At 36.2% G+C, this 21868-nt stretch overlaps 1 protein-coding gene, 1 long non-coding RNA gene and 2 pseudogenes across 32 annotated transcripts; 2 read left to right on the forward strand and 2 right to left on the reverse strand.

Moving 5' to 3' along the window:
* Positions 1-240: 240 nt before the first annotated feature.
* On the reverse strand, positions 241-3487 carry LOC141703316 (beta-glucosidase 6-like). Of its 6 annotated transcripts, none has more exons than XR_012567453.1 (7): positions 3291-3487; positions 3076-3184; positions 2898-2978; positions 1961-2038; positions 1769-1870; positions 1638-1687; positions 1237-1470 (listed from the first exon to the last, which is right to left on the reverse strand). XR_012567453.1 is itself a non-coding variant. In XM_074506867.1 (6 exons), exons 5-6 carry the CDS (start codon positions 968-970, stop codon positions 460-462), a joined length of 387 nt encoding a protein of 128 aa, XP_074362968.1. In that variant the 5' UTR covers positions 971-1041; positions 1216-1470; positions 1638-1687; positions 1769-1870; positions 1961-2808; the 3' UTR covers positions 241-459. The 6 variants fall into 6 exon arrangements, 4 of the variants coding, with proteins under 4 accessions (XP_074362968.1, XP_074362969.1, XP_074362967.1 ...); XR_012567452.1 differs by having other exon boundaries at positions 1961-2572; XM_074506867.1 differs by lacking the exons at positions 2898-2978; positions 3076-3184; positions 3291-3487 and adding exons at positions 241-540; positions 665-1041 and having other exon boundaries at positions 1216-1470; positions 1961-2808.
* Positions 3488-11517, reverse strand: LOC141703317 (uncharacterized). 26 transcript variants are annotated; one of them, XR_012567478.1, is made up of 7 exons: positions 11260-11516; positions 9721-9857; positions 9506-9623; positions 8373-8892; positions 7024-7147; positions 4294-4466; positions 3488-3525 (listed from the first exon to the last, which is right to left on the reverse strand). It is a non-coding gene; the product is annotated as an uncharacterized LOC141703317 (long non-coding RNA). The 26 variants fall into 26 exon arrangements; XR_012567459.1 differs by having other exon boundaries at positions 3925-4466; XR_012567471.1 differs by lacking the exon at positions 3488-3525 and having other exon boundaries at positions 3801-4466; positions 8373-8556; positions 8813-8892; positions 9517-9623.
* A 1323-nt stretch (positions 11518-12840) lies between these two features.
* LOC141703323 (KIN17-like protein) lies at positions 12841-15254 on the forward strand (annotated as a pseudogene).
* Positions 15255-15270: 16 nt separating this feature from the next.
* LOC141703324 (ureide permease 1-like) lies at positions 15271-17207 on the forward strand (annotated as a pseudogene).
* Positions 17208-21868: the final 4661 nt, after the last annotated feature.

Here is a 21868-nt window from a genome sequence, read left to right on the forward strand (position 1 = left end):
ATTTTATAGATTAAACATAAATTAATAGTCAATCGCTTTACATGAATAGTGTCAAAAGTCAAAATAGGAAACGTATAATGGGACGGAAGGAATATTAAAAAGCTACGAGAACTTGGTGAACACTTTGGACGAGGTAAACTTTTTATTGATCAAAGATAAGTATTTTTGGGAAAATATTTATCGAGATGTGAACCATTTTTTTTTGAAAAGATGTTGAATATGCCAGACACGCAAATGAGGTGTCCAAAACACATGTTATTAGCAGCCAAGAACCATGCCAGAGAGTTTATACTTTATACAAATGAAATGAGAGGAAATTGGATATAGTCCTTTCTAAAAATACAAAATGCTTTACACTGGGTACTTAACAAGGTAATTCTGAAATGAAAATAATGACATATTTACCAACTTCTAGCTTAGCACAGTATATACCTCCACTAATACATTCAACTTTGCACTCTAGAAAATAAACTTCTTTTTCTTCTTCTTCTCCATGAAGGCTATGAGGTGTGCTTGTTGCACAAGGGCATCATCAAGATCCTGAACAGATACCATGATTAGACATAGGTGCAGCAACATATATGAACACCATTCAAGATTTTGTTGTTTCTTTGATCTAATCATCAATTAATAATTTTTTTGAAAAAAACAACTAAACCTATACCTTTTTGGTAGCTGAAATCTCTTGTTCTAGATCATGGACACGAGAGAAAGCTGCATTCGGCATTGTTGCCGGTTTCTGGCTGAGAATGATGACTGTTTCCTCAAGATTGCTTATACGCTTCATCTTCATTAAGTAGTCATTGTGAGATACAGTTACTGAAGGCATATTGTAGGGATGTGCCTGACCTCTAACAGAATCATCAGCACCAGGCATAGAGCTGGAGTAGAGAGTGGCAGCAGTAAGCCTTCGGTAAACATTTCTAGTCAGTTGGACTATAGCCGCAATGCCCATCAAAAGGGTCATCATCCCATTGAAAATCTGGCTGCTTAGTCCATCACTTGGCTTGCATGGATTATGGATCGGGTAAAAGTGTTGAGCTATCAGATGTAACAAAAAAAATATTGAATGTCATAATTCAAGTTGATACCAGAATGCCCTGACACTCAAATTAATGATTATGAATAACATTAAAAAGAGCTAAAGCAAAACAAAAACAAAAAAATCATTAGGAATACTTATCTGAATATAGCAAGGTAAGATAATGTATATACCTTGGGAAAGGGCAAACTTGTCAGCTTGCACGGAGTTTGTCCAAGTTGCAAGTAATATTTGTAAGAAACAAAGTACAGAGTATTAAATAATAAAATAATGAATCCCCATTTCCCAGATATTAAAATTTGAAAACTGAAAGAAGACAGAATACAACCTTCATGATCTCAGGATCATTCCATGGCCCCTTATCCGATTGCATACAGCCACCTTTCTTTGCGCAATCACAAGTACCTCCTAAAAACTCTGGGAGCTCACTAGAGAAAGAAGAGATTAGCTTTAGGTGCCTAAGAGATGCTCAAGTGGAGAATGCATGCCCATTTTGAAAGGATTTACATAAAATTATTTCATAAAACCTAACAGCTCTTTTCCTGAACGACATTCAGAAAGGAATGTTACACGTATTTTATATTTTGAAGTTTACCTAGCATCAATTATCTCCAGCAACTTGCTTTGGTACTTATTTCCAAGGACCTGGTATACAAAGCCATTACCTTGTTTAGCAGGTTGACTTCACTACTATCAGAATCATTGTTATCATGGATACAAACATACATTGATCTTGGCAGTAGTTTTTGGGTCAAGGAATGATTTGACTGTGTTCCACAGTAGCCTGAATCCAGAGCCAGCATTAATGATGTACATGCGGCACAAGGTCTACAGTAAATCAAGTAATAAGGAGTTAAAAACTTCAGGCACAAATTAGGAAAGACTAAGAAATTAGTGTAACTACAGAGAAGTTATTACCTCGGGGTGATTATTACCATCAATACTCTGAATACGTTGGAAAAGGTCCCTGGCCGCTTTATTAAAACTTTTCAGTCCCTGCCATTCAACCACGTAGGTAACTCATTTCAATTTTACAGCACAGTACCTCTCAATATTAAGCCATGTCTTCTTTTCAGATGGAATAAGAAAAGAAGCAACGTGAAACGCGATAAAATGCTAAATATTACAAAGGTAAGACGACTCAACAAAATCCATTGGTGTGCTATAAAACAAGCAACAGAAATTTGGAGACTGAAATGCATTTAAAGTAAAAGATAACAACTATCCCAACTATGCGCCATCAAAATTTCAGCAACCCTACGTATTATGAGAATATCCACATACCACCCCTTGTACATCAAGAATGGTTTACCACCCCTTGTACATCAAGAATGGTTGTGCTTTGATCAATATGTTTCTTTGCAGCAATTGAGCAGGCTGGAAATTTATCATTAAAGTTCCTCTCAAATTCTTGAACATGATACTTAACATAGCGGTCTAGTGTAGTGGCTTGCATGATCTTGTTAGCATCAACTTTACCCAAACTTTCAATATAAACTGGTTGTCCATCTTTATCAACTCCATGATGACCTTGAGGATAGTATAACATTATCATCCATATGGATTTATATATATAAATTAGAAACATTGAAATCTTACACTTGGTCGATAGATGGGAAACCAAAACCTGAGACGAGGATCTAGCCTAAAAAGTCAACATTTCGCAGAGCAATAATGTAAGTTCATTTTATCAGTAAATAATGTAAGATATTTTTAGAATCTTTAATGTTTGATTTTACAAATGCTTTAAGCTTAGTTAAACTAATTTGGAGCCAAGAATCTCTTAAACCAGTAAGCTGAGTCCTTCGCATATCTTCTGAGCTTGTCATGGTAATCAACATAATACAGACCAAACCTTGAACTGAATCCAGATGCCCATTCAAAGTTATCCAAGAGAGACCAAGCAAAGTATCCTTTCACGTTACATCCATCTTCCCTGTAAATTACAAGGCTTGGTCAGATTTTTTAAGTATCTTCATTAACTAATGACATTAGCAGATTTAACATGTCTACTAAGCAGTGAATTGGCTTACGTGATAGCTGCAAGCACGTTTGTCAAGTAATCGTTATGGTATTTGATCCTTTTCTCATCCTTCAGCGCATCCTTAATGGAAATAGATGAGTTATTTGCATCATCCATACCTAGCATGAACATTTAGAAAAGAGGAATAAAAATAAAGTCAGATTGGCTTTTTTTTTTCCAAAAAAAATCTTGTTCTGCAGAGTGTTATTGAGTAACCAGTTTTACCATTTTCAGTTATTATGACTAAGGGATTCCCATATCTTGTCTTCACATAATTCAGAAGACTTCTCATTCCCCAAGGTACTATGTACAACCATATCGAATTGGCCTGCATTTCAAAACGACAAAGCTGAATATGTCATTACACAAATTGGAAACTGTATCATAGTCTTTATGAGTTATTTCTGTAATGATGATAGATCAGTTACCCGATCACCAATAGGTTTCCCGTCTTTGAATGCTGGAAAACAATATAGAACATCATAATATTCCTTTAAAAGAATCACAATTTTTTTACTAAAAAGTGAAGTCTAAAACAAATTGTAACACATGAAAGTTATCCCTGTCATGAGACAAATGTTCAAATGAAGGTACAAAGTAACATTTATGAAGATCCCCAATAACCTGTCTGAGGGCTATGTTATGTAACAAAGAAAAGTAGAAGTTGGAGATAATTTTGGGGAGTCTAACCATTAATGTTTCCTTCCTTATCTCTCCATGGATAAAGAAAATAAATCATGAGGAAGGTATGTTACTTTGAGGAACCAGGGGTTAATACATTCATTAAGAGAGATAAAAAGAAGACGGAAACAAGTAAACAATTTACATCTTTATCCATAGGTTGGATTCATGAGAATACCTCTAAGTCTATACTGAGACTTGTCATGCCGCTCCACCAGTCGGCAACTAGTCTAGTAGGCAGTCAAGGAAGGCCGACTAGAGTATTTGACTAGGTGCATGTCAATATTTCAGTCACCTTGTAGACTGTACGGTCTACCAGTCGACTAGTCGGGTTGCTTGGTTCGAGTCACCGACTGGTTGAATAAAATGAACAACAGAACTTACATTTTAAATCCTAATCAGGATGGATTTTATACTTTTACTTCAGTTATGAATTGTCCCAACCATGATCAGGCTAGATTTACTGCAAGTGGCTAATTACAAGCATCAAAACATTTCAAAAATCACTTAGCATCAATTATAGAAAAGTTAAAGCCATAGTAGCCACCTATCCTCTGTCAAATCATTATCAGCTACAATGACAAAGATTCCCTTCCAATAGAATATCCAAAATAGCTGCAACAGCTTCAACTGTGTGAGGTGTCCTTGAGAACCAATAGTAACAAACTCAAACATTTTAAAGGTGTTTTGTCCCTTTATTTCGTGTGCGCATAATTCATTCTGGTAGTAAGAAAATAATGAGAATATCAATATAAATAAGAAAGAGACAAACCTCAGAGCAACTATCTGACATAATATACTGATAACTGATACAAATACTATGTGGAGAATTTCCATAGTAAAATCAAGTTCAAATTACCTTGTGCTGAAACAATTTTTGACATGTTTCAGAATTGAACAAGTCCATATTAAAAGATGTTATTGTAAAGGTTGAACTAAAAACACTCTAAACAATTAAATCAATCAATCAATAGCAAGTCCATTAATCTAATTTTAATATTAATCTATTCAGTTCATCAATAATATTTACAATTGCATATACATATATCTAAAACAGACATCACATCACATACCAACCAACAGAATCGGATCCAGCGATTTACAGAGAATATCACATACCCATGTTTGAATCAAATTACAATCACATACCCAAGTTTTAAACGAATCACAAAACAAGAAACAGACTAATTTAATTTTGTGAGTACTTTGTGAGGCGGAAGCGGAGGCGGAAGGCAGATGAGTAACGAGGGAGGGGGTGACTGTGTAATGTATTTCTTCGCAACTGCTACTTACCAATTTCTAATACATAAATTAGTTGTATTTTGAGTTTTTTCGATAAATATATTAATTAGCGTAGAAGCCCGTGCCTTAAAATTCCGTGCAAGGCACGGACCTTTATGTTAACTCATACAAAGTACGGGCGTAACTCATAACATCAAATATCTTTAAATACTTAAATATTTATAAGCACTCTGCAAAAGCAAAGGTGAAAAAGATAGCTGAAATTTGGATTGAGAAAAAGAAATTTAAAAAAAATGAAATCATACCAAGTTTGAATGTTCATATACAAATTATGATGGATCATGCACAAACCTTATTAGCTAAAGTGGTGTGGTAACTTTTTTTAAAACCACAGGGAAATACATGTGACGCAGGTGGTCTGTATATCTAAAATGTATATAATTTATTAATAAAAATTAAACAAATGTACAAAATATAATTTCAAACTAATATGATGTTTTAAACAACTTAAACTCATAGAGAAATTATTATAGTCAAATTTCATGACGAGCATAAGTTCAAAGTCTAAAATTGGATGTCGGGGGCATAGATACAAACCTGACTATTATCTATCATCGCAGAAGCTGTTTTGAGGAAAGATTATAGTTCTCAGGTATCCAATCAATTAATCCCATAAGGTATCCAATCAATTAATCCAATAAACTGGGGAAGCTTTAGCAGAAATGAAAGAGTAGGGTGGGGGAAAAGGGGGGAAGCAAATAAATGGAAGGCTTCGACTCGCTACGCTGACAAATGCCTCAACCTTTCAAATGATTTATAATTCTCGAATTCAATTAAAAAGAATAATAAAAACGAGCTTTCCAGAGGATCCTATAGTTGCGACATCTTTGTATATATGCCTTGACCAATATGATACTCCTTTTTTGTTAATCATTTTGACTAAATTCTAAGAGTGTTGTATCTCCCAAACAAAGTTAGTATGTACTCCTTATAATACATCCATCTCCCAGAAACTTGTTTAAAACAAAAGCTTTCAGTCATATATTATGAGAGCAACATTTATATTGGGAATAATGTTAAAGTCACACCTAGGTAAGAGACAAGAGAACTTATTAAATGAATAAATTATGTCATTACAAGGATTTATCCAGGCTAACTGCGTACACTTTTCATATACTAATCTAATCAGATGATGAAAGAAATATTTGGAAAAACTCTTAATTTGTGGGTCAAAAGCTTTCCAAAATTTCCGTCCCCCCATAATTGCTTAAAAGAAAGATTATTATCTTGACCAAACCAAGAAAGGAGGTAACTGAATTTATACATAATGCAAATGAACACTAGGAAAAATATCTTCAGAAGAGAGCCTGGGAAACACAATTCTAAAATATTGGAAAGAAAATGGAAATTATTGACAAAGTACATTTCTGGGATATTGCACTAATTAGGATATATTAGTTCTAGTCTTTCTAACTTTGACACCATTGTTTATCTGCAATTTTTTGGTTATGCAATCCACATCTTTAATGATTTTACACAAACATGATGTAACAGATTTTGGTTTAAAATAGCAGAAAAATATGCAGAAGTAGCAGTAAATTAACCAAATTTTGATTAAATGTAGTTGTTTCTTATTTTAAATAACGGATTTTAAAAAGAAATATGCAGATTCTGGGAAGAAACAATTATAAGTATGGCAACAGAAAAAAATAGTCAGATTCTGGGCAAATGCAACAGTATTAGAAGTGCAGATTCTAAATCAAGCTAGAATATGTGCAAATTCTGTTTCAAAACAGCAGCATACACACACACACACATATATATCTCTGTGTGTGTGTGTGTGTATAATTTGTGCAAAAGAAGCAGCAAAAAAGTATATTGCTCTAAAGTACCTTATGCTACGAGAAATAATAATTATCGAGCTACTCGAGATCCACAATTTTAGAAGTACCCCGGTTGTCTACAAAATACTTTTCTTTCGTAGTATTTTGCAACATTTGTTGTCTTGTAATATATGAAAGTATAAGTAGATTACCTCAGTTCAGCTCAACTCAACGTATCCACGTACTCATCCATGAGAGCCTGGATGTACATCTTTTTCCTTTCACGTTTGTTTGTTCTTTGGTCACTGTAAAGTTAAGTGTAAGATTTTTCTAGTCCTAAAAACAATGAATTCAAAATTAAAAATAGCAGAAAATTAATTACAAGAACATAACAAGTTATGTACTACAACAAAATACTACACAATGAATTTGGTCTTTGGAAAAAAAATCATGGAACAAGATTAAAACATATGCTTAGATCTTTTATTGCGAACAATAAATGTAATGAAATAGTATTTTATATAGAATGTGTAGATAAATTTCTTTAACCAAAAAAAGTGAATGCCTTCATTGCAACCATATTTCCAAGTAATTATAAGAGAAACTCTAGTAACATCTTGACAGAAATATAAACATAAGAGAAAGTCAACAAACTGGTGTTTTCTACAAAAGAATAGAAGGAACGGGAAGGGGGATTGGTTCCCTCACTTTCTCAACAATCAATCGCACTAAACATAATTAGGGCCACACATTAGAATAAGAATATGATTTAAGTAAGATCTTTAAGAAAGCAGTGGAGGACCTAATTATGTGATGTACGTACAGCTTCTACATACAGATACATGTATTTGGTTGTGGCATCTGTTATTATTAGTGAAGTAGGGATACATCAGTCATTTCACGTACAATTATTTATCCCTTTTTAACCTTGGTTGCCTTCTAATATATAAAGGTAGATGAACCATTTTTTTCGGGATATTACTAAAGAAAATGAATCTACTAACTATGAAGCAACTTGCGTAAAAAAAGAGCACAAGCAATTAAGATGTCACCATGCCTTGAAAGAAGTCACCGGTTACCGACTCCTTCCGTAGAGAGAATTTTGTTTCCAGGAATTCACAAACAAAATATTACTAAAGCAAACATATTTCAAAGAAGGATAGTACTAAATAGGAACTGAATTAAAAATTTATTATTGTACAAATTGTGTTTTACCATATATTTATTAACAAGCTCAACAATGATCTACTTTATCCAATGTTTTTTAATAACCAAACTTTTGTCTGCCTACAAAATTAAATACGCTACAACAATCTGATATTGAATCATTAGTAAAAGTGGAAAGCTGGGGCACTAACCGTGTTCACCAGTCCAGTATAAGCTGCTATGTATATTGTGCCAAATATCTAAAGTTATGTGGAGGTTCAATACTTCCCACATTTAACAGGTAATTTGAACCAAGGGTAATATTAAAACCGGAAGCAAGTAAAAAATTAAGGTCTATTACAGTACACATTTCTGTTAATATCATAAGCTTTTGAATCTAGTGCAATCAGTTGACCAAAAATTGCAAGCTTTTCCCGCGTGTTTTTTATCGATAATAGCTACCAAATTAGATCAAAATCATCCGCAACTTCTGCCTAATGTACAGTTAAATGAAGCCGATCTATTGCATACCTGCCGGTGTGCAACTTCCAGCTCCAGGTAACCAACCAGGTCAGTCAACATCGAAGAAGTGCTAAATCCTTTTAAATCACATTCAAATATAAATTGAATATAGACCGTCGTGAGATACAAATACACTATACAGCTACATAGTGCACGTCAATTATTTTTTTTTAAAGTTCAGGTTTTGGGGCTAATTCTTGTAAATTAATGCAGTGCTGATGTCAAGAGTAAAATTTATTAGTTAAACGATCGATATATTATACAAAAAATATATATTAATTAAAGTACAACAGCTGAAGAAGATTTGTTTCCCAGGTGGGAACGTTGTTATACCTTGTGTGATGAAGGATCATTACCACTTGTATTAGTTACATCAACTCATGCTTTCTTAAAATTTTATATTAGCTCCTGGCCTGTGAGTTGCACATGACTTTTGTCAGCAAAACTGATCTAGGCCTGCATATTATCTTCTTCTCACCCTTTGCATTGTTAGTCATAGAAAGCATATAGAAGAAAAATTATGGCCCCCAAAAGAAACAATTTCGTAATGTATTGATAATAATATGAAATGCTCAATCATCACAAATTTAGTCATCTTTTGATTTATTGTTAGTTGAAATAAGAAAGATATCAAGAAGATTCTTTCTTTTCAGTAAGCAACACGTCAATGAAATCAAATGGTGACCCTAAACCTTTTTCTCCCCTTTTTTATAGACCCAAATTTCTCTCTTCCACAATCTTTCTTACCACCATAAACAATTTTCGTTTGGCTAGTTTACATGAAAAAACTAAAAAACCCCTAAACAGTAATGTACTGTACAAAACAATTACATCCGCACAGGCAGTTACCATATGTTGCAATTACTTTTTAATCCTTGGTCCATGGAATTAAATAGGTATCAAAATTCAGTACAAGCCCAATCATACGCTCTAACATTAAAGTGCAGCAGAACAAACCAATTGGAAGCTAGAAAAACAAACAAACATCATTTGTCACAATAACAATTAATATAAGCAGATATATACCTAATTCCCACCTTCAATAGCTGTAGATCTTACTCCACACCCTCCTTGTAATCAAGTAACCACAATGAACGACCACGTCATATCTGATTTAAAATAGGATGGGTAATCTCCTCAAATCCTAAAATATTTAAAGGCACAATATTTAAATAAAAAAAAGAAACTCAAAAAAGTATGAAAGACTAAATCCCATATTAAAAAGAATTTTTTAATCTTACCAAAAGTAAAAGTAAAAATGTAGTTCCTAGTAGAAATCAAACAAAGTTAAAAAGCTAGAAAAAACAATCAAGTAGTGTATGGGCGCACAACATTTTATCTGGACTGGTAGGTCACAACAACCTAAATGACCTCATTCCTGCAATTACAAGACAAATTTTTATGAAGTTAGCCAACCAACAAATTAAATAAGACTATCATAATCATTCCACTTACTTTCTTAGTGACAAATCCATCATTATGTTAATAATAATATGCAGTCACAAGTTTATCAGATCCCTTTGTAAGCAAGAATATAAAAAACACATTAGATAACTAACTACTCCTCTTTTAATACAATAGATTAATCTTTTATAAACAACTCATTCATAAAAAACACAAAAAAATAATAATAATTGGAGCACAAGACATGCTATGAGCCTATAACATGGCAAATGATAACATTGTTATAAGCAGCCTGCTTTCAGTTCACATGCTGAAATAAGGAATGACACAAGCAATCGGTGAAACGTACAGTTTGTGTTATTCAAACCATATTCCTAGATCTATGAATACAAATTGTAAGTTTGTGACAACGGAATGTTGTGGTAAAAAGGTGAGACTCGATCATGATTATTCTAATCCAGTTTATATCCTGAATCACTTTATATTCAAGGGTTGAATGATTGAAGTCTTTTTAGAGGTACAGAGTAATTTTTGGACTTAGTATTGTTTCGGGTAATGGCGCTTAGTATCACAATTTGGGGAGAAAAGGCCCTGAATCTCACGCGCGCTGAAATATGGCCTTTTCTATCACTTAAAAACGCAATGTTTTTTTGCGTTTCCAATTCAAACGAAAAACGCATCTATTACTTGCGTTTAAGAGTTATAATTGATTTTATTTGCTTGTGAAATAATTCAGAAAACGCTGTTTAATTTTGCGTTAATGGTTCAACGCAAGATTTTGATGCGTTTATTTGAAGGCCACGCATCAGTTATTTGCGTTTGTGCTGATTCAAAAAAATAATATGGTGCACTTGGGAATCGAACACTGGTGACCAAGCGCACATAGCACTGATGTGTACCACACAACCACTACGCTAGCACTGTCATATGTAAATAAATATAAACGCAAAATTTATTAACGTTTTTGAGTGATAGAAAAGGCCATATAATCCAACTTGTGAGATTTTGGGCCTTCTCTCCCCAAATTGTGAGAATAAGGGCCATAATTCTATTGTTTCATAGCGTAGAACTATTTCGGCTTACTTTTCATGTGGCACAAAATATACAGATCCCCAATTCTATTTTTAGAAAAATACTTTTCTTTCCGATAGCGTTCTGCAAGCCAACACTTAAAGGAGTTTCACTAAACACTTGAAGATAATTTAAAGTTTAATAACTGCTCAGTTTAATAAACTATATTACACTGTAGATGGACATGTGTAAGCAATTACATAAATATAAAACATGAATCATGTACCTATATTTGAACAAACTATAAGAAAATAAAAATGCAAATGATCGGAACTTTTAAGATTATGAAATTGAAAAAAACTTACAAAAACAAATGAACGAAGCTGTTTTAGTTTCTAATTGGAATGGATCGGTAACAGAAGTAATGGCAGATTGTAAACAACCTATTTACATACACTTGTTGGAGAAACGAGTATAAAACCATGGAGACACCATCGGCCGGAGGAGGAGCGACGGTGATTTCGGAAAAGGTGCGATTGTGTGTGTGTCTAATTTAGGGTTAGGTTTTTTTGATAATTTTGGGTTAGGCTTCAATCTGGGCTGGCCTTCAAATAGTTAATGTGGGTCAAAAAAGTTCGATTCATTTAATTTATGGCCTCGGTGAGCAACGGGTCAGAACCGGACCGAACCGAAAGAACCGAGAACCGAAATAACAATATTTCAAGAATTGAACCGGACCCGTTTATATGTAAGATCCGAACCGGAACCGTCGAACCGAACCGAAAGAACCGAATTTATATTTTATTTTATATTTATTTATTTTTCATATTATTTTATATTATAACTTTTTAAATTTTGACTAGTTTTGATTATTTATGGAGGGTAATTTAGTAAAAAAAAGATTTTTATTAGTGGCGGATCATTTTAAATTCGATTATTTTCTAATATATAAGAACAAAAATATTTATAAAAATATTCGAAACTCCAAATATATTTAAAGAAACGAGTAATACAATAAAATTCATATTTTTCTTAAAATTTATCAAAATATTATAAATAAGAAAACATAATACGTAATATATATACATATATTTATATATATATTTGTATTTATTCATTTATATACGGTTCGGTTCTTACGGTTCTAGTATTATAAGAACCGAACCGAACCGAGAACCGAAATTTCTAGAAAAACAAGAACCGAACCGGACCCGAATTGGTGAACAACCGAACTAGAACCGTAATTTTTGATCGGTTCGATTCGCTTCTCGGTTCTGAACCGGGAAATGCTCACTCATAGGCTTGAGTTCGACTCCGCTCGGCTCGTATTTGAAACTCGTGTCCGGCTCATTAGTTAACGAGCTCGAGCTCGAACACGTTTTTTTGTTCGATAAGAAAGCTCGGCTCGGCTCGGCTCGGCTCGGCTCGTCAGAAAAAAAAAAAAAAAACTCGGCTCGTTTATGTCAAAACTCGACTCGGCTCGATTCGTGAACAGCTCTAGTAAAATGATAACTAAGGTTGAGGGTGGCATATTAGTTATTCTCTATATAAAAAAATTTATAACCGTCGATTCACTCCAACGGGTGAGAACTAAATGGTTGGCTATTATAATATAAAATACTGATCGACTATTATTGGCTAAACCTGTAATGGTATACGGAATTGCTATATATAAAAATAAAGTAATTTTCTAATTTTTTTTAAAAAAAAATAATAATTTCTTTTTTTCGCAAAAAAATTATATTTATTATTTATATGAGTCAAAATAATCATAGTTTGACTATAAATAACTAATTAGTAACATGAATAGAAATTATAAAAAATAATCATTTATTAAAAGATAAAACTTATTTATAGAGTGTTTTAAAAATTATTTAATTTTTCGAAAATAATCATTTATTAATAGGTAAAAATTATTTGACCGATTTAATTATTAATATTTTATTAAGTTTGTATATTTTTATTATAAACAAGGTTAGTATAATATATTGGACTTGATCCGATTTTCAATCGGAGTCTGATTTGTACATTATCCGATAATATAAATACCTATATTGGCACAGAGGCTTGAAGCTGAATTGACATCGACACTTTTGTAAGTCTCGAACTGATTATTGTATTGTTTATATTCTATGGTTTAATTGATAAACATACTCGTTATTATTTGAATTGAATTGTGCGCTGTTATTGTCTGAATCGGCGGGATGGGAAAGAATGATTTTTTAAGCCCAAAGGCAATAGCAAATCGAATGAAAGCAAGAGGGCTTGAAAAACTACAATGGTGTTGTCAGATGTGTGAGAAACAATGTCGAGATGGGAATGGATTTAAATGTCACTGTATGAGTAAAGGTCATTAACGTCAGATGCATGTGTTTGGTCAGAACCCTAATTTTGTTGTTGAATGTTATTCGCAGGAGTTTGAATTTACGTTTTTGGAGCATATCAAGAGGAGTCATGGGTTTAGTCGTGTTGCGGCTACGTCTGTTTATAATGAGTATATTGCTGATAGGCATCATCTTCATATGAATTCTACGCAGTGGGTGACGTTGACTGGGTTTGTTAAGTATTTGGGCAAGACGGGGAAGTGTAAGGTGGAGGAGACGTTCAAGGGGTGGTTTATTAGGTATGTTAATAGCGATTCAGAGAGGTTGTTTAGGGACAAGAGGAAGAGGGTTAGGGCTGATTTGGTGGATGATGAGAAGCAGGATAGGGAGATTATGAGGCAGATTGAGCGTGCGCAACAGAATATGACAACAACAACGTTGACGAATGAGGCTAAGTTGTTTAAGAGATGTGAAAGTGATGGTGGCAAGATTAAGATTAAGCCTGGGGCGGTGACCAAGAGTATTGGTAACAAGGAAAAAGGGGAGCGTTTGAGACTGATTTTTTGTTGGGTATAATTCTAACTACACAACAACAATGGGCAGTTATATATATAATAACAAGAACATGGCAAATAACCAACTAACGAAATAAAACACGAAGGCAATAACAAATTATAAAGACTGTAATTGACAAAGAAAGTAAAGAAAACTTATCTCTTATCGCTTTCCAGATTCTGATAAGAAGAAGAACACAACAGCTGAGTCGCCAAACCCTTCAAGAGGACTTGACTGTTCTTGAAGAGATTATTGCCCCCCACTTAAGCTGTGATGGAATGCAGCAATATCGCTTCCAGGATAAAACAGAAACAGATCAATCTGGCCACAGAACCAACAATGATCAACAGCGACTCGCACCTCAGTTTGCCCAAAAAACCTATGCAACTCATATATGTTTGCGAGGTAGGCACCGAGACTTGTGTCATTTTTATCTCAAGTGTACCTCTCAATATATAGGCATCTCAAGTTACTCTTCTTCTATTTTACTCGATGTGGTACACCGAGTAACAAAACAGAAAAAGTAAAAAAAAATGGGTTTTCCTTATTATTTATATTATATCCAGATTACTTAATATTAATATTATAAAATATATATATTCAGAGTATGATTAAAATAATCCTTACTCAATATATTTTATATTAATAATTAAATAATCAATATAAATAATTAAACTTGTAATAGAAAAGAAAAATATAAGAGTTCTCATTAGCACTAGGCCACACAAGCATTCCACTTATGCTAGTAGTTGTAAACAACACTAACACAAAATGCTATATAAACTCAATATCTTTCTTTTACAATACCAATATGGGACAAAATCCCCATAACTCATTTCAAACAAGCAACTTTGTCTCAATATATTCATGGATTCCACTAAGAAAAGATCTTAGATCTAAATATGAAAGTTTAAGTCCTCATGTCAAGGAACAACCTCCAAGTGTTAGTTTCCGGAAATCATATCAAGAACATATATAAAATATGCCTCAAACTTTCCATTTTCTAATATTTTTGATGAGGGGAAACTGGGGGGAGTAAGAAGAAGAAACGTAAGAAAGATGCTACTAAGAAAACATCGGCTTTGGATGAGTTGATGAGGGAGCAAGAGATGGCCAAAGAGCATAGAAACAGGAAGGATTACTGGTTATGGGAGGGGATTGTTGTTAAGGTAATGAGTAAAACTCTAGGTTATTATAAGCAAAAAGGCGTTGTTCGTAAAGTGATTCATAAGTATGTGGGAGAAATTGAAATGATTGACACTAAGCATGTCCTTAGAGTGGATCAAGAGGAGCTTCAGACAGTTATTCCCCAAATTGGCGGCCTCTTAAAGATTGTTAATGGTGCTTATCGTGGATCAAATGCCAAGTTATTAGCTGTTGATACAGATAAATTTTGTGCTAAGCTACAGATTGAGAAAGGAATATGCGATTAAAGGGTTCTGCCGGCTGTTGAATATGAAGATATGTTCAAAGCTCTCTAGTGACCGTAAGTATGTAATGTATTTTGATCTTGTATTGCTGTTTTTTTTTGTTCGTTATTTTCTAGTTCGTATCAAAATATTGAACATTTTTACAGGGACTTACAAGTTCCCCTTTTTGAAGAAACTTGTCCAATAACAGTTGGAAGAGATATAGAGAATGTTTTTGGCATGACAGAGAAAGCAAAAATTGGAACTGTCGACTTTCTTTTAGAAATTGAAAATAGGAGAGCAATTAAGGTTTGTTTAAGCTTCATTTTTTATTAGTCATTTCCTAGATAACTTGTATCTTCTAATCCGAGGTCCAGGCGCATTTCTGCATCAAAATGTATTTGATTTGTGCCAGATTTTAGTCTCCTATTTTTCCCGCAAACTCACAACTTCGTTTTATGAAAACTTTTTCTTGATTTAAGGCATTTCTTGATGCGGTCCTTTAAACTGCTGTAGCATGATCCAATTATTTCAGCAATGTGCCGCTTGACCTGGTTGGTAAAACTTTTGTGCTTAAAACCTTCCCCGTATAGAAAATTGTCGATTTGTTGAATTTTTCACATTTATCTTGAAAGTTGGTAGCACGTCATACATCTCCATATGTATAAGATCATATGATCTTTTTCATTTGAGTAATCTTGTAGCTGGTTACTCGCATTGTCACGAAGATGTCGATGTCTGGAGGGGGGCAGCGGGTGCCCGTTCCCCCATCATTTCATTCTGGTCTACTGAGTAACTAATTATAATTTTTGGAAATAATGGAACCAATTTGGTTCAATTTGCTATTGGTTCCCACTTCCCCCACATAATATACATTCATTTGAAAAAACAAGAAATTATTTGGTTTATTTTGGTCTAGTACTCCCACAAAACTACAGCTCTTATCTGTTGTATGTTCGGTTATCTAATATTATGCACTATGTTGTTCTATATTTACAGAACTTATTATAATTCGTCTCTTAATTCAAATTATGTTTTTTCCATTGTAGATTGCACTACATATCAACCACAGTTTGCTATAAAATTATTTTTTTGGTATCCCCATACAGAAATGTTTTTGCCTGTCACTGACTTGTGGTGACACTGTTTTTAGGTATTTGGGAGGAGCACCTATATTGGTTTGGGCATAACTTTCCTTTCAGGACTTTGCCTTTCTCTCTTTTCTCCAGCATTCAACCTAGCAACAAATGACCAATGGGACACTCTGAGAGAAGGTGTTCCTCACTTGAGTGCGTACACAGCATTTTTCTGGTTCTCAACCTTTTGTTTTGTGATAGCCATCATTCTGAATATCAACTTCATGTACCGACCTGTTTTGAACTTGCCTCAATCATCATTCAAGGCTTATCTCTCAGATTGGGACGAAAGAGGTTGGGCGTCACTGGCTGGACTTCTATGTGGCTTTGGAAACGGTCTCTAATTTATGGGAGGCCAAGCTGCTGGATATGCAACAGCAGATGCCGTCCAGGTAAATTTGCTAACTTTGCATCTTCCAAGTACTGTCACGGATGTAGATATTTCCCTGAATTTTTGCGCGTAATTTTGAAGTTCGGACATTGGAAGTATTATGAATAATTAGTCAATATGTTTCAACTAATAAATGTAACTCATGACAGGCTTTTCCACTTGTATGCACATTTTGGGGGATTATACTTTTTGGAGAGTACCGAAGGTCATCAAGAAGAACTTATATATTGCTTAGTTGCATGTTGTTAATGTTCATTTTCACAGTTGAAGTTCTCATGGCATTGTTTTGGCAACGGAGATGACTGTGATTGTATAATTTGAGTAAATGCATCAGGTTTTGTAATTTATGATGTCATGTCTCTGGGATACCTTCTGGCTTCTGTAAAAACACAAAAAGTAACAGGAAGATTGATGTGTAAATTCAAACAAATTCTTATGTAATAAACAAATAGTTTAGAAATCCAAATTCTTATGTAAAACGTATTGTTAAAAGAATAAAATTTACATTGTAATTTGAGTTTCTTGATTTTGAAGTATCTTGGCCATTGAATTTTCCATTGTAGTCATCCTTTCAGACAAGGCCTCAACTTTTCTAGAGAGGTCAGCCTCCTTCCTAAGTTTCAACAAAATTTCTCTCATAGTGGATGCAGGAATTTGATCTTCCACTATCTTCTTGACATTGTCCTTAACTCCAATAATTTGTCCTTTAATGTCATCCATATATTGAGTTTGCTTCAAATGTTGATCCCTGTAGAGTTGCAGTGACTCAAATTTGAAGGGAGTAAGGACTTTATTTCTGCATCTGTACCTGTGTCAATGGATGATTTTGTCTGATTGATAAGCTTTATCAGAGTTGAAATGAGATGATGAATGTTGCTTTTCCTGTTGAACATCTATGCAAGTAGGTGTGAGCTTGAACTAGGGCCTTCACCTCCCCCTATGTTCCTTACCTCCTCATTAAATTTTATTCAGTTAAAATTTTAAACCTCGCCCCGGGGACCATTACACAATCCACGTGTACTTAGAAAAAATTTACCCAGTTAAAATTTTATTAAAAGTTCTCAGCCCAACCCGGGGACGACACACAACCAAGTGTACTTAGAAAAATTTCAGCGAATGATAGCAAAATACAGATACAGAAAGGGAAATATATTTACATGCTTGCCCAGGGCAAACCAAGCCCCGGACCAAATCCAAACCAGAGTCACACGAAATTCAAATAACAAGTTTAAAAGCCACAAGGGCTAAGTCTGCAACGATAACAAACTAAGAAAACAAATTACAAAGCACGAAGCCTGGATCTTCATTCTTCAGTTCTCGGGAAGAGGATAAGTCTTCCCAGGGACCTCTTCGGGAGGCGGAGGCGGCTGCGTCCCGGAGGTGCCCTCTCCGGCAGTTTTGGCCTCCTCACGACGGAGCTCTTCTATGAGGTACAACTCTATGAACCCGTCCATATCACCGTCCGGATTCTCATGCAAATAAGCAGAAGCAATGTCCCAACAAATATTGACCTTCTCAAAGATCTTGTTGTTGAGCTCCTCGTAATAGGTTGGAGTACCCCGAAAGGACTGAAGGACCTCCTCTGTCCCGGGGCCTAGAAGCAAGCTCCTTCTTTAAGTTCTCCACCTCCGCCCGGAGGGATCCAACCATCTGCTCAGTAGCCTCCCGAGCTTTCACCGCTTCAGCAACAGCCTGCTTGTGCTCCCGAGATTCCTTCTCCTTCACCTCCCGGTACTTGGCAAATATTTCCTTCTCACTAGCCAACTCCTTCACCGCTGTCTTATTCTTATCCTCCCTTATGCGGTAATTATGAAGGATGGTAGAGCAGCCGCTGATCCGAGCGTTAGCCTGAAAGAAAATGACTCAGTACTGATCAAAGGGAAGAAGAAAAAAGATGATAAGGGAACACTCTTACCTCCGAAACATCCCGAACAAGATAATCAAAGAAGGTATCCAGATCCTCCTTGGCATAGCACTCGAAGTCAGCAGGGATGGCATAGTTGTCGAACATCTCGTTCCGACGATCATCCAGAGTCATTCGGGCCAACAGGCTCTTCAAAGCATCCTCCTCCACCAGCTTCTGGCTCTCCTCCTCAGTAGGGCCCGCGGCAGAAACCCTCCTACGCTGGGGAGTCCCGGAGCCACCAGCAGCATCTTCCGCAGCCCTCCTCCTGCGAGGGTTCAAAGCTCCAACCTCCTCTTCATCCAGCTCCAACACCTCAATCTCCTCGGGCTCCGGGATAATAGGCATGGTAACCACTGGAACACTCTGCCTCACGCTGTTCCCCGAAGAACCAACATCCCGAGCCTCTGAACCACTACCCGCACCAACCTTCTTCTTACCCGAGTCCAGCTGCACAACACCACCGATCTTCCTGATCCTCCCAGCCAAATCCTTGAACTGTTGCGATATAGCGTGATGGAAAGGGTTAAGGAGCGAAAGACCTGCACAAGGAACAACAGTTTAGAAAGAATACGTCAGGGCAAAGACATACATCAAGAAAAAGAACAAGGAAAAAACTTCTAAAGTAAAACACTTACATCCAACATTATATAATGTTTGGTTATCTAAAAAAGTATCCCGGGTCCACTGGGCACCCAGAGCCACCACAAAATCGTACATCTTCGCCAGGGCATCTCCACCGAGCCACTCGGTTGGGAACCTGTTATTTTTCAAAGCACTTTTATACACAGGCATAAACTCCAGGTCCCCACCCCAGACGAAGATGAACTCCTGGTGCCAGCCCCGGAGCGAGTTCAACATAAAGACATGTGCACTTTTGGCATCGGCAGAAAACCCACAACCATCTATGTTGAATATGAACTCAAAAAGGGGAGGTAGGGTGGATTTCTTAATCTTAAAAAGGTAGTGAAAAAGCTTGAAGGTAGGGAGGTACTTCTTCACATGACAACAGACAAGGAACCAAGAAACCCACTTAACAGAATTCGGGGCCAACTGAATAAAGGGTATCCCGTAGACATCACGGCATAAAGACCTGATGAATTGGTGAAGGTTGGGCCTCATGCTACGAAGATGCTCTAGAGGAATAGCTACCCAACCACCCACAGGACGGTGATAAACCCTCTCATGAGGCTCGGGCCACCTCCACCCCATATCATCCCCGAAGTGAAAAACGGCTTTCACTAAGTCATCTATTTGCTGGAAGGTATATTCCGAAAGGTCGGGGTGATGGGGAGCTGGAACATAGCCCATCCCGGGAGCGTTATAGAAAAGCTGATCCATACGGACCCCATCATAAGGCTCTATTCCCCCGGGCCTATAAACAGCAGAAAGGTCCCTAAAATAGTAATCATGTGGGGGACTATTCTCTCGGGTCTGAACAAAATAGTGGTCTATATCTTCCCAAGACCCGTCTCTTCTACCCAAAGTCTGTCCGCGGTTTAAAAGGAAAGTGGGCAACTCCTCAACTACAGGTTGGCGACGGGGAGGCATGTTCTCTGGTTCCGGGGAAGAGTCACTTGGAGATTGGTCGGGAAATCCAAAGTAGGGGCGGTCGGGTCTACATTTAAGGTTGGCCAATTGTTTCCTTCTCCCTCTCCTAACCATATAACCCTGGAGTGTATGCCATTTCGTAAAAGAAAAGAAAGAGAAAAAGAAAAACAGAAAGCCACTCAGAAATAATTAACCTTCGAATCAAAACACCAAGGTATATCCTACAATCTATACATACATATATACGCCTACAATACAAGTCATGAACAACCACAAAAGCCAGAGAACAAACCCATTTATTGAAGAAATTAAACCTCTTATTCAGACACCAAAACACAAACCCAGATTCAGTACAAACATCAATTGCGTTTATGCAAACAAAACCTAAAAATCTAAACAATAAACAACAGCATGTTCGATTCACCAAAACTCGACACAACAAAAGTAAACTAATTCGGATGACCGAAACGCATGCATTCGAAGGGCTCAGACTACAAGTATTCATTAAACAATCACGAGAAAGAAAAGAATGAAGAAAAGTTCGAAAACTTACAAGAAAGCAGGAGAAATAAGGCGGCTTCAAAGAGAAAAGCTCCCAAAATTGCCTCGAAGAAAAGTTGCAGAGAGTGTTTGGTGTTTATAATGGCGTAAAGGAAAAAGAAATGGCACGACAGGAGTATTTATAGGCACACATGAGATAGTAACCCACTCAACTGCCACACGATCGTGTTCGTCGGATGAAGACACGTGGCACAATCTTGAGCGTCAAGAAAATAACCACCGCAGTTAATGATTACATCACTGTAATTATTTAACAGGCGCGACTTTTGAGGAGAAAAAGGGGGGGAAACTGCAACGTTTCGTATATATACATATATGTATACATATATTCCTACAGGAAGCTCAACCGTCACTTGACATTTCGGGGAAAACGCAAAATACTGTGCACCTATCACATATGTACCTGCCAGCTCAATCATGGGGCCTACCCAAACACAATCCCGGGGACTTGTATCCAACAACACCCCTGGGGTTAGGGGCTACAAATCAAAGGAAAAATACAAAAATTTTCCAAGTGACAAAAACTAAAAGGCCTACCCAAACACAACCCCGGGGACTTGTATCCAACAACACCCCGGGGTTAGGGGTCACAAATCAAAGGAAAAATGCAAAAAATTTCCAAGTGACAAAAACCAAAAGGCCTACTTAAACACAACCCCGGGGACTTGTATCCAACAACACCCCGAGGTTAGGGGCCACAAATCAAAGGAAAAATGCAAAATTTTTCCAAATGACAAAAACCAAAAGGCCTACCCAAACACAACCCCGAGGACTTGTATCCAACAACACCCCGGGGTTAGGGGCCACAAATCAAAAGAAAAATGCAAAAATTTTCCAAGTGACAAAAACCAAAAGGCCTACCCAAACACAACCCCGGGGACTTGCATCCAACAGCACCCCGAGGCTAGGGGCCGCAAATCAAAGGGAAAATGTAAAAAAAAATTCTGAATCACGCAGCTCATAACACACGCTCCGAAAAAGAAGACTACTCCCCCATCCAGGAAACCCGCATAAGGGAATGAGAGGCAAATGATATGCCATAAATAATCAAGCCCAAATAAAGAAGCAAAAGCCCAGATAGAGACACCCCAGACCCAAATTGGGGTGGTCCCCGGGCCACACGGCACATGACAAAAATGTCAAC

The sequence above is a fragment of the Apium graveolens genome, unplaced genomic scaffold, assembly GCF_009905375.1.
Source record: "Apium graveolens cultivar Ventura unplaced genomic scaffold, ASM990537v1 ctg6510, whole genome shotgun sequence".
Taxonomy (NCBI): Eukaryota; Viridiplantae; Streptophyta; class Magnoliopsida; order Apiales; family Apiaceae; genus Apium; species Apium graveolens.